The 13567-nt window shown below is 37.1% G+C and overlaps 2 protein-coding genes across 2 annotated transcripts; one reads left to right on the top strand and one right to left on the bottom strand.

Moving 5' to 3' along the window:
* Window positions 1-1549: 1549 nt before the first annotated feature.
* Window positions 1550-6845, top strand: LOC145823982 (uncharacterized). Its single transcript, XM_082923561.1, has 13 exons — window positions 1550-1588; window positions 1688-1727; window positions 1843-1926; window positions 2387-2629; window positions 2727-2819; window positions 3048-3790; window positions 4347-4481; window positions 4569-5425; window positions 5563-5653; window positions 5833-5928; window positions 6007-6225; window positions 6329-6456; window positions 6548-6845. The coding sequence occupies exons 1-13, from the start codon at window positions 1550-1552 to the stop codon at window positions 6696-6698; spliced, it is 2919 nt and encodes a 972-aa protein (XP_082779687.1). The 3' UTR covers window positions 6699-6845.
* Window positions 6846-7569: 724 nt separating this feature from the next.
* Window positions 7570-11919, bottom strand: LOC145823407 (uncharacterized). The gene is made up of 4 exons (XM_082922952.1): window positions 11667-11919; window positions 9597-10665; window positions 8739-9135; window positions 7570-8377 (listed from the first exon to the last, which is right to left on the bottom strand). Exons 1-4 carry the CDS (start codon window positions 11673-11675, stop codon window positions 7735-7737), a joined length of 2118 nt encoding a protein of 705 aa, XP_082779078.1. The 5' UTR covers window positions 11676-11919; the 3' UTR covers window positions 7570-7734.
* Window positions 11920-13567: the final 1648 nt, after the last annotated feature.

A 13567-nucleotide genomic window follows, 5' to 3' on the forward strand; every position in this document is an offset into this window, starting at 1 on the left:
GTTCATTGTTTACATAACTAATCCAAATATACAGTTATCATTATCTAATCAACTTAATTTTTTGCATAAATGATTTATTTAGCAAATCTTAAAATATGAACGATTTGAATAATCAAAGGCCTTGTTTGGCAAGTTGCTTCTTTTTTTTTTTTGTGTGTGTGTGTGTGTGTGTGTTGCTAAAATAGCTAATAAAGACAAAATAAGTTAAAATAACTAATAAGACAAAATGTCACATTTAATCCATAATAATTTAACTGTTTCTTTCACAATTATCAAAGCAACTATAAAATAAATAAATAAATAAATAAAAACAATTATCTTCTCAAATATAACTATTTTAACCAAACTAAAATAATTAAAAAAATTAAATAACCAACTAAAATAATCAACTTTCCATACAAGACCAAAGTGAAATCTAAAAGTGAGCCCACTGGAATGATTAGATGATTCCGTCCAAATTGACAATAGGAGAGGTCATAAACAAATTGAGAATCAGTACTTAATATGGTCGTAAACACATTTTAACTTTTCATTTTTTGTGAGACTCATGTAAGTCCCTGTAAATCTCACAAAAATTGAGAATCAAGGTGTGTTTACCGAATTATTATGTCAGTGTCACTCAAGATACCTATATAATAAGAAGGAAAATGATACACAAATTTGTTTTTTAATCCACTTTTCATGTTAAATGATGTACAAGTGAGATAATTAGTTACTAATTACAGAAGACATTAGAGAGAGAGAGAAAGATATATATATCTTAAATATTTTAATTAATTGTCATATCATTAAGTTTAAAAAATAGAGAGCTTTTTTAGTAAATCCATTCTCTAAGAGTGGAGTTCCAGGAAACCCATACTGTTTTATAATATTCCATTAGGTCCATTTTATACAAAAAGACCAAAAAGCCCTAAAAAACACGCGTCCCTCTCTCTCTCTCTCTCTTTGAATCTAATAACCGTTTCTCTTCCCCTCTCTATTCTTGCGCAAGAAATCACGCACAGTACCTCTAGAGTCCAGAAATCCAAACCATATTCCACATCGCCTCGACGCCCCGAAGACTGTATTCCTTCCATCGTTGCATCGTCACATCGTCTCATCATCTTCTCCCCATCCCTACGCCGAGAAGCCTGTCTTCGTTCGATCGTCACATCGTCTCATCATCTTCTTCGCCGTTCGTACGCCCAGAAAACTGTATACGTTTCTTCGTCGAATCGTCCCTTCGTCTCAACATCTTTGTCGTCGAAATGGGCAAAAAACGTAAGCATTCATTTATTCTGAACCCCTCAATCGTAATCCCTAAATTTTTTCATTTTTGCACTCATAAACATTACACTTGCCATTACATTGTGTTCACAACTGTCAACAATCGACAATGTTATAGTTGTAGTTGTTATTATTGAAAAATGTGAACATTCACATTGATTGGAAATGGTTTGATGATCAACTTATTCCAGATGTTACCCCGTTGTTGTCCAATGCTGTGACCATTAACATGGTTTCAAAAATTTTTTGGCCAGTTCTTTTTCTGTTGCTGTGGGTAACAGATATGAACATTCACATAGAGTTAAAATGTTTGCGTAATCAGGTATTAATGGTGTTGTTGTTGTATGCTGTGAAAATTCACAGGCATTGACACACTTTGGCCAATTCTGTTGTTGTTCTTTTTGTTGGAAACTGTGAACAGTTACATTGCCTGAACATTGTAGGACAATCAGATATTATTGGTTTATCTTGTTATAGGCTGTGAACATTCGCATTGCCTGAAAATTTTTGGACAGTCATATATTTTTGGGGTTGTTGTTCTATGCTGTCAACATTCACATTTGCTGGAATTTTTAGGAGAGTCAGATGTCGGTGGTGTTAATGTTCTTCGATGTGAACATTCACATTGCCTGAATGTTTCAGTTCGATCATATATTATTGGTGCTTTTGGGCTAGTATGTGAAATTTCACGTTGTGTGGAACATTGGCCTGAAAATTTATGACATTCAGATATTATTGAACTTTCACATTGCCTGAAAGTTTTAGTTCAATCAGATATTATTGGTGCTTTCGGTCTAGGCTGTGAACATTCACATTGTCTGAAAATTTGCCTGAAAAATTTAGGACATTCAGATAGTATTTGTGTTGTTGTTCTATGCTGTCAACATTCACATGCCCTTCAAATTTTAGGAGAGTCAGATGTCGGTGGTGTTAATGACATACGATATGAACATTCACATTGACTGAAGGTTTAAATTCGATCAGATATTATTTGTGCTTTTGTTCTACTGTGAACATTCACATTGAATGTAAAATTTGCCTAGAAATTTACACAATACAGATATTGTTGGTGTTGTTGTTCTATGCTATCAACATTCACATTTGCTGGAAATTTTTGTAGAGTCAGATGTCGGCGATGTTAATGTTCTACCATGCCAACATTCACATTGCCTGAAAGTTTTAGTTCAATCAGATATTGTTGGTGCTTTTGGGCTAGGCTGTGAACCTTCACATTGTCTGAAAAATTTGCCTGAGAATTTAGGACAGTCATATATTATTGGTGTTCTTGTTCTACGCTGTCAACATTCACATTTCCTGGAAATTTTAGGAGAGTCAGATGTCGTTGGTGTTAATGTTGTACTATGTGAACATTCACATTGCATGAATTTGTTACTTCAATCAGATATTTTTGGTGCTTTTGATGTAGGATGTGAACATTCTCATTGTCTGAAAAATTTTAGTTGAGTCAGCTATTATTGGTGCTGTTGTTCTATGCTGTGAACATTCAAATTGCTTGAAAATTTTAAGAGAGTCAGATTTTATTTGTGCTGTTGGTATATGCTGTGAACATTCACATTCCCTGACGATTTTAGGACAATCAGATATTATTGGTCCTGCTCCTATGTGAATGTTCACAACCACAAACAAACTCTGGTGATTCACACCAACGCACACAACTGTGAACATGCACACCAGTGGAATAGTGTGAATGTTCACATCTGTTCGACTATGCTAATCACATGAGCCTTCACTTATTTTTTTTTAAATGCTCCATTTTGCAGACGTCGCACACAAGAAAACCGGAAAGAGAAAAAGAGATGAGTCCCATGCGAAGGAAGAAACCCCAAAAACAAATACTTGCACCAATGTCGACAAGCGCCATGTGAACTACAGATCTAATATGACAGGACTGGTCAAATTAATGAAAACCACCAAGTTCACAGAAGCACAGCTTCGCTGCCTTCGACAAACCCCTTTTTGGAATTTGTTTGACGCATTGAGAAACAATCAAATTGACCTGGATAAATGCATGAAGTATGATGATGTTGTTGTGCATGTACTACAAATGTACCAAGCTTCAGAGGATGCCTTCTACATTGGGCAGAAGAAGATGAAAATACACAACAGCGACATCAAGCTGATTTTCGGTGTGGACTGTGGCAGCAAGCCAATGGACATAACATACGGTGCGAAACCAAAGACTGGCATTGTAAACAGAAAATGCAAAAACGTAAGCCGGTTGACTTCAAAGTGGATACAAACCCTTTTGACCGAGGCATTGAAAGGAAAAAAGAAAGATGACAACGAAGAAGTTGCCCGACTAGTGTGCATGTATGCTTGCCAGAAGCTTTTTTTCTCAACAAGCGGAGAGACAATAGGATGGGGCTACTACGCACATATGGTCCCACTGGAAAGCATGCAACAATATGATTGGGCGAAGCAAATTAGGACAATGTTGACATCGTCTATTTCCCAAAATGACAAAAATCCAGCAAAAGTCACCGGCTGTGTCATGTTATTGATGGTAAGTACCCATGTTTTCCAATAGTAAGATTGAAATGTCCTCCAGTGTTTTTCATCTAAGCCAACTGTCAACATTGGCATCTGCACCTCTGATGTGAATGTCCATAGGCAATTGTATTTCACATATGTGAATGTTCACATCTGAACCACTGATCATAACATACTACTGTGCATGTTCACAACAGTGCCAAAGCACTTATGTTTCTGTCATCATTCACATCAGTGATTCAAATGTGAACAGTGTGAATGTTCACATTCAATGATAATGTACCACCCTGAATGTTTACCACACTGCTCTGTAGGCAATTATGTTTTCACTACTGTGAATGTTCACATCTGAAGCAGTTAATGTGACTGATCACATTGACTCATAACATAACTCTGTGAATGTTCACAACAGTGCCACATCGTTCACGGTTAGCAGATGTGAATGTTCACATTCAATGACAATGTGCTACTGGGATGTTCACAACAATGCCACTGTGATTAATGTTCACATAGGTTGCCATTACTCTGCAAATGCTAAATAACAATATGCGATTCTTGTTTTATTGAAGTACTGGTTGTGTGAGCACACAACCATCCTCCAACCTCACAGACCCAATGCTTTTCCTCGCTGTGTGAAGTGGGATCTGACTGCTTTGCAGAAGAAGATGAAAACCATCTCCTTAGCAGATTTGGGTTTTAATGAGGTAGGGCCTTCAACTAGTGATCCAAACATTCACATTATAACACCACCCAAATATATGCGTTAATTAACATAATTTTTTCATTTCCAGGTTAATGCCGGTGAACTCTTTGCAATCCCAACAGAATTACAAAAGTTCAAGCGTAAAACATTGAAGGTGGAGCCTGAAATTTATGAACCAGGCAGAAAATGTCCCAACATTTCTGACATCAAGGGAGAACAACACAGTGGCAGCAGCTCCCACTTTTCTGGGGATGGGGTAGACCTGAAGGACAGTGATGAGGACATTGACATTCCATTTACCAGCCAACATTATGACAGAGCTATTGTAATACCAGACACAAACCACCCTGATATCATTGACGTCCTTATCCAAGAAAATCGGAAGGCTTGGGGCGTCATAAGGCAATGGGAAGCAAAGTACAAACACCTTCAATTTTCATGGGAGTTGAGGGCAAGAGTCATAGCTGATCTTGAGCATAGATTGTTTAACCAGACCAGCCCGCCCAACGTGAATATCGAAATGAAGAAGTCCATGGAGCAGAAGGATCAAGAAATCAAACGCTTAACGCAGCTGGTCATCGACTTAGAATGCGATAAAACAATTCTTCAGGATCTTTACGATGACCAGTCAGTCCACATTGTCACACAAGCTATGTCAGAAAGGCAACCCCCTAGCCCAATGCAACACAATTTCAGCCCACCTTCTAGGGTCAAGCGTATAAAGGAAAAAGATCGCAAAGAACATCGACTGCCTGACTTCCAATACCCAGATTTACCTGGCCAAAAGCAGCCCCCTCCAGTAGAAATGGTTGAAGATGAGGAGGAACACCCACCAGCGAAGCAGCCAAAAAAATTATCCTTCACCAAGAAGTTCAAAGTCTGGGCCAAGATGTCCAAACATGACAAACAAAAGGTCCAAGCTTTACAAAAAAATGGAGGCGATGAGTAAGTGACTGTGCAAACATCCAATGTTAACATTCACATTCCGTAATAGTCTATATTCCTAACTCTGTTCAGTTTTTTTGGGTTGTTGAGATATATGCAATGTGAATATTTACATTGGTTTGTTAAATAATGCACAGGCTGCTGGTGTGGAAAGGAGATTCGAAGGCTACACATGTGTATTTTGATGACATTGTCAACCTTATCAAGGAGGAATCAATACACAGCAATGTATGCAATTACAAATATAATTCAGTCTTCATGCATTTGCACACACAGACACACACACACTGATGTTGTATCACATGTGTGAACATTCACAGTTGTGGTTGCTCATAGCAATTGTGAACACTGATGTGAATGTTCACACTCATGTACGATATTCATAATATGACCCCATGTTTGTGCAGCTCATAGATGCATATGCTGAACTGTTGCATGAACAACAAGAGGTGGTCAACCCAACTTCAGATGAAGCCTCATTGATCTTCACGAGCATGTGTTTGGTAAAATCTATCATTCCATTACTTGTAATGTGACTGTGAAACTTCACAGTTCATTAATTATTTGTCAAATGTGTACAGAAAGTGATACGAGAGTACCATCCTCGCAAAAGGAGTAAACACATTGACGCACATGTCAGAAACTACCAAGGAGAGAGATACCTACTATTCCCATTGCATCATGAGTACCACTGGACGACAGTTGTGTATGATGCTAAAGAAAATTTGTGGAAGCATTACAACTCGTTGCGCCCAAGACCAGGCATACATGACCCGCATATCGACCAAGCACAGGAAATTGTAAGTGTCTATTTTTCAACACAAACATGACTTGTTCTCGTGCATTAAATGACTGTACACACACATATGTTTGTTGGTCCCTAATGTGAAATTCCATACACAGAGGAACTACATTGAGCATGTTGTGACCGTTATTGGCGAGTCATCACCGCTACACACTAAGTTAGCAGGCCAAAATCCAGCACAACCAACCAAAAGTGTTGATGTCTGTCCTCAACAAGGCGACGCCTCGTAAGCCTCAGTAAATTTTTTTTCAAATCCTCCACAACCATTATGCAAATATTCCTGTCAACTGCTAATCAAAACCATTTCACATTTACAGAGTGGACTGCGGACCTGCAGTATGTTACATCATGCGGGCACACGTATATCATGAAGAAATTGTGGGCAGCCTCAGTAGTGCAGAATGGTGTGGACTACGAGATTTGTTAGTGCATAGTTTTTTGAATCATAAGAAATCAGAGCTTCCTTAAAACCTATAGGTGGGGGGTGTCCACCTACGAACTAACCAACAGTCGGTTTGAATGTTAATATGGAAAGCGTTGATATTTTGACACAGCAACTGATTGTAAAACAGTGATACAACATCTGTTAATAGGAAAAAGGCAGCTGCGAATTTTGAACTACTTTTGGTGTTGTTATGTTTTACATATGTGAATGTCCACAATTGTACCGCTAATGTGAATGTTTACAGTCACGTACGATATGCATACTGCTATGTTGTTGTGAGAAAAATTTCTGCAAATGTTTGAACCTGACTGTTGTTAAGTACACATACTTTGTGCAGGAGTGTACACTTGGTCTACGTGACATAATTACGGATCACATACACATGTGTGAACATTCACATTTGTGGTTGCTCATATCAATTGCAAACACTGATGTGAATGTTCACACTCACGTACGATATTCATAATGCCGTGTTGTGATGAGCATTCACTTATGATATTCAAATGCATATGCACTAATGTTTAGATTCACTTACGATATTCATATGCACTAACGTTTACAGCTATGACTGTTCACTGTTTCAACACTGATGTGAATGTTCATAATCACTTATGATATTCATAATGCCGTGTTTTGATGAGCATATTTGATGCGATTTGTGGAACTAGTTTTCAATGTAACACACATACCTTGTGCAGGAATGTACACATTGTTTGCATGACATCATTACGGGTAACATGAACAGGTGTGAATATTCACATTTCTTTACATTCGTAACAGTTGTACATGTTCACACCATGTCAATCTTCATGAATGTGAAAGTTCACATCACATCTTGTATTCATGTCGACATTGACAACAATAAGGTAAAAACGTTCAACCCATGTGCAAGTATTCACATAATATGATTCGTTTACGTAAGTGTGAATGTCCACATCATGTATTTATCGTTACAACTGTATCAAAAAATCAGTTTCGTACAGAAAAAGAAAATGAAAAGGCACAAATGAATATAAGAATCCAATGTAAAACACAACGTTAAAATGAAAAATGTACATCCTATATCGGCTCCTTGCATGACTTCCGATTATGGCTCCCCAGCTTATCACATCTCCCGCACCTTATTTGCTTAAGTTTCTCACCCCTTGATGGGATCCTATTCTTTTTCGGCCTTCCGGGTGGTCTTTTCACAGTTGGCGGGTATATAGTGAAGTCCATGGGATCAAAAGACGGCTTCTCCACCGATGGTATAGGGAATATGGCACCCGAATACGCTCCACGATATGTCTGTACATGAAAGTAATGTTCCACACAATCATTGAGATTGTAACGGCTCTTCTGAATGGCAACAACAGCATGGTCACATGGGAATCCGTTAATTTGCCATTTGAAGCACGAACATGTACGCCTCGCAACATCAACAGTGACAGATGGTATCGAATGTACTTCAAACACATTCTCATTGGCTTTGCTAACTTGCCAAGACCTGCTGTTATTGAACGAATCCATAAGCCTTGTTTCAAATGTAGGACAAATAAGCTCATTCCATTTGTTTGCTTGGTCACGCCGTGCAGACATTTGCCGCATCAACTGAGTACGAATTGTGTCCACCATTTGAGTGATAGGAAGATTACGCGCTTCTTTAATCCAGTTATTAAATGACTCCGCCGCATTGGAAGTCATCTCCCCATAACGCATGCCCCTGCACAATATCACAAACATTTTACACCCCGAAAGTTAACAGGTTTGAACACTCACGTTGACTGATGTGAACATTAACACCATTCGCAGTGGACATTAACATCAACTTACACGATGCACAGATGTGAACACTAACATCAACTTAAATGACAGAATGATGAGAATGTTAACAACAGCAAAATATGACAACTTGTTTGAACATTCACATCATTCAAATGAGTCATTGCTATCAGATGTGAACATTCACATCACTGACATTGAACGTGAAACACAATTGGAATATTTTTACAAATCGTAACTGATAATTCACATCGCTACCATTTTGACTTGCCCAATGGAACAGTTTATGAAACTGTTATTACCTGAAGTATGAATTTGCCCAGTGCTCAGGTGCCAAGTCCTTGAAGAAATCATGTGCTCGTTGTTTACCCTCCTCTTTTAATTTTGCAAGCTTTTCATGGAACCCTACCACAGTTGGCTCATAAGCACAATCACCCAAACTACTTACTAGGTGATCCCTGAAGCCATTATCAATTCCTTTCATCCGGTCTCTTAAATTGCTCTTCAAGTGCTGTAAGCAATAACCGTGATGACCCGATGGGAACACCTTCGGCATAGCTTCTAACAAGCCAAGATTACGATCCGAAATAAAAGTAATCTTACGGTTACCATCAACAACCTTCCCAAGTTCATGCAAGAACCACGACCAATTCGCCGTGGTCTCCGAATCAACAACCGCAAATGCAACAGGAAACAGACCTACAACACAACACCAATACACAACTGTTCACAGTATTCCAAAATGAATAGAAAACAATATAAACGAAACAGGTCATGTGATTGTTCAGCAATTGATAATGTGAACATTCACATTAACGCCCATCAATAATTCATTTTTGATTGTTCAGCAACTGATAATATGACCAATCACAGTAATGCTCATTAACAGATCAACTGACAGTAGTATACACTGATCTGAATGTGAATGTTCACACAACTATCATTAGCAGGCACAGATGTACAATACTGTGAATGGATCAATGTAAAATAATGTGAATGTTCACATTCCAGGCATCAGCAGACACAGATGTGAACATTCACATCAGTGCATACTAATGTCAATGTTCACAGTACTTATAATTTCTCCATCACTCATTTGTCCGTACTATGCATGTCAATGTGAATCTTGACATGAATATAGAGGTAAAAAAATTACTAACCATTGTTTCCGTCTTTTGCCGTTGCCGCCAGTAGCTGACCTTTGTACTTTCCTTTGAGGAATGTTCCATCCAAGAATAATAAAGGCCGACAAGAATTGAACCCAGAAATACACGCAGCGAATGACACAAAGAAACGACGAAACTGTTGACTACTCGCATCATAGTCAATATTGACATAACTCCCCGGATTGTACCGCATCACCGCATCCGAATACCACCGCAGCTGGTCAAACGATAATGAGTGATCTCCATGAATACTAGCCTTTGCTTTCTCCACAGCCAACCATACGACGTGGTAACTCACATCTAGCCCATAATCCCTCTTCAAAATAGTAACAACATCACACGGCCGAGTCAACGGCTTGTCCCTCACAATTTCAGATATGGTACTCGACACCAAATCCGAACTAACTCGTGGATTCTTCGATGTTCGGACATCCGTACCACACGTATGCACATCACTAAAACTCTTGATGTAGAAAAAATCATTTGCTCGTTGTGCTCTACAATGTATAGCCCACAAGCAGCCCCTCTCCTCCCGCATCGCACACACAGCAGTAACTCTTGTTGTCTCGTTCTTCACATATGTAAACTGAAACCCACATTGGATGGCGTACTTACATAAAACGTCACGAAATTCTTGTGCACCTCCAACAAACCGTTGTCCCACATGCGTAATACCATTTGCCCAAGAGGCTGACAACAACACCTTCTCGTTATGGTGGCAAAATCTTCGTAATGCATCAATTTCTTCCTCAACCCCCACACGAACCAATCCCAAACTAGTCGACTGAACAGTACCACTTTTCAACTCAACCACAACTTCTACATGTTGTACCCCCATTGATTTAGCAAGCAGTAACATGTTCTGAAATTCTTCCTCATTGTCCAAATCACACTTCCTAATCCCAGGTAGTTTACAGAACAGTGAAATAGAACCAGCAGACAACTCATCCCATTTCTCACACAAACACTCCACCAAACGAGAATAACACATTGCGCGGGCAACATTTATTACAGTTGTACTGCAACCATATGTACACACCAACAGCATAAAGGTATCCATCTCCTATAAAAACACAAAAACCACAACAATGAACATTAATATAAATCAATATGAAAATTCACTTTGTGCAGAAAATGGATGAGAACGCGTACAGCAGAAGTGCTAAATCCATGCTTCAGAATACGAAGATGTGAACATTCACATTGTTGTTAACAACATGTCAACATTAAGGAAACATCAAAGTAAAATGACAAAATCAACAATCTTCACATCATATTCGCGCGATGTGAACATTTACATTCAAACAGACACTCTAAATTATATGACACACACAGAGCCTCATTCAGCAAACATCAATTTCAAATGAGAACATCCACATTCTTCACATAATCCACATTAACAAATTGTTAACATCCACATTGACCTACATACTGATAATCAAATCATCTACAGAGATCCTCATTACGCATGCGTCCAAGTAAAATCAGAACTACACATTTAATCAAAATCGACATCAAAAATCACATTGTGCAACTAATCAAAAATTACTACGTGTACAGTTCAGGTGCTAAATCCATAATTCACAAATACAAAGATGTGAACATTCACATTTATATTAACAAGATGCCAAAATTGCAAACATCAAAGTAAAAATGAGAACACCAACAAACTTCACATAATATTAACAAAATCTGAACATTTACATTGAAACATACACTCTGAATTATATCACACCACACAGAGCCTCATTAAGTAAACATCAATTTAAAATGAGAACATCCACATTCTTCACATAATCCACATTAACAAAATGTCAACATTCACATTGCCATATGTACTGATAATCAAATCATATACACAGATCCTCATGACGCATACAACTAACTAAAATGAGAACTAACACTGTTCTTCACATAATATGAATGTACTCCTCTCCACATGACGACGTAAGAAGCATATAATTGAAAAGCCAGCGCATCCAAATCACATCAATCAAAAAACAGAGCATCTGCTTCATCATACAAATGAACTGAACATTTATTCACAATCAAATTGATACTAACCTTAACCATGCAATCCTACAATCCTCCAGAAAGTCGAACACAACTGATTCGAACTACTTAAAGCTCGGAAAATGTGACAGCCGAACAGCTACCTCTTCGTCATCTTCACTCGCAAACCACAGAACCAGAACCAGACTAGAACACCAACAATGAAACCCTAGCACCACCAATCCTTCGAACGAGTATGCAAAACATAAACGTATCTCTTGGAATTGGCTTGACGAAGAGAAACGTAAAATGGAAACTGCCAAACTGAATCACCGAGAAAACAGCCACGTAAACAGCCACATATTATGTAAATGCGTATAACACTGTACACATACATATATATATATGGGGGGCAAAATAGTCCAGTAAAATATGTTAAATTAGGAAAATGGACCTTATGGAATAAAAAGAAAAGTTCATGGGACTAATCAGGTTATCATATTCTTTAGTGGACCTAATGGGTTATAACAACTCTAGAATGGATTTATCAATAAAAATCTCTAAAAAATAAGTCTAATTTTAGCAATGCCATAATAAGAGTTGTATTGACATATTTCTTTCTTTTTTTAGATTTTTTTTTAAAATTTTTATTGGGGAGCTCTTGAATTGTTTATTTCTCCTAGTTATATTAGAGTTATTTATTGTGTTAGTTGTTGGACTTCAAATTATATTCGATTTAAATATAGTTGTTCAACTTCATGTAATTTAAGTCTATTACTAATAATAAATAAATTTCTAGGGGTAACTAGACTTTGTGTGCACATTTCAAGGGCATTAACTTCTTCTTCTTCTTCTTCTTTTTTTTTTTATTTTTTTTAATTTTTATTTTTATTTTTATTTTTTAATGGGCAAAACAAAGCAACTATAATAACTAATAAAGTTGATTTGAGTACTAAGAGGTCGTTTGGGAAGTTGGGATTTGGGATTTTTTGGTTAAAATAATTATAAAAGAATATAATAAATTTTTTAATTTAATAAGACAAAATATCACATTCAATCCATAATTATTATATTCTTTTTCTCACAAAAAGTTAAAAAAGTCAAAAAATCCTTCCCAAACGAGACTTTGTAGCTCCAAACTAAAAAGTACACTTAGGATGGTTTGAAATGTTCTAAATAAATATATTTTTTAACTTTTTATGAAATATAATTTGGATTTGGGTTGAATTTAAAGTGATGATGTGACTTGAATAAGATGATATAATTTAAATAGAATAATAATTTTTTGACTTTTTAATTTTTTTAATACATGACAAACAAAACTTAAAATAATTAAAAAATTAAAAAAATTAAAAAGCGAACCCGCTTTACAAGCTAATCTTAAATTGAAGATTTGATTCTACAGGCATAGGGGGGCATCTACAAAATGTGGGTTGGATGTCTAAGCCCCGTGATCCACCAAACATACAATGCAACAATGAGTGTCTAGTAATGTGCTCCAGACCCTGGGAGACAACTACATCACGTGTGTCCATGTGTGTCATGTGGGACCTTTTCTTAGACCATATCCCGGCCATTTTTTAAAACAAGTCAAATTTACTATTCAATTCTCAAACTAAGTCTAATTTTGAAAGAATTCTTAAAATAAATTAAATCGTGATTTACAATCACGATTTTAACATATATGCGCCTGTCTCGCGTGAAATTTGAGAAGTCTTAAAATCGTGGTTACAAAACGCGATTTTGATTAAGAAATCGCGGTTACAAAAGACGCTTTTAATTAAAAAAAATTTCTTCTGAAATCGCTATTTTGAATCACGCTTTTATCCAAAAAAAAAATTCTTCTGAACTCGCTATTCTCAACCACGCTTTTTGGCCAAACACATGCACTCACACAAACACTTTCACTCTCTCACTTTGACTCTGACACAAACACAAACAACCACTCACACACATATTCACACTCAATATAT

The sequence above is a fragment of the Camellia sinensis genome, chromosome 4 (assembly GCF_055761805.1).
Source record: "Camellia sinensis isolate YWXY chromosome 4, ASM5576180v1, whole genome shotgun sequence".
NCBI lineage: Eukaryota > Viridiplantae > Streptophyta > Magnoliopsida > Ericales > Theaceae > Camellia > Camellia sinensis.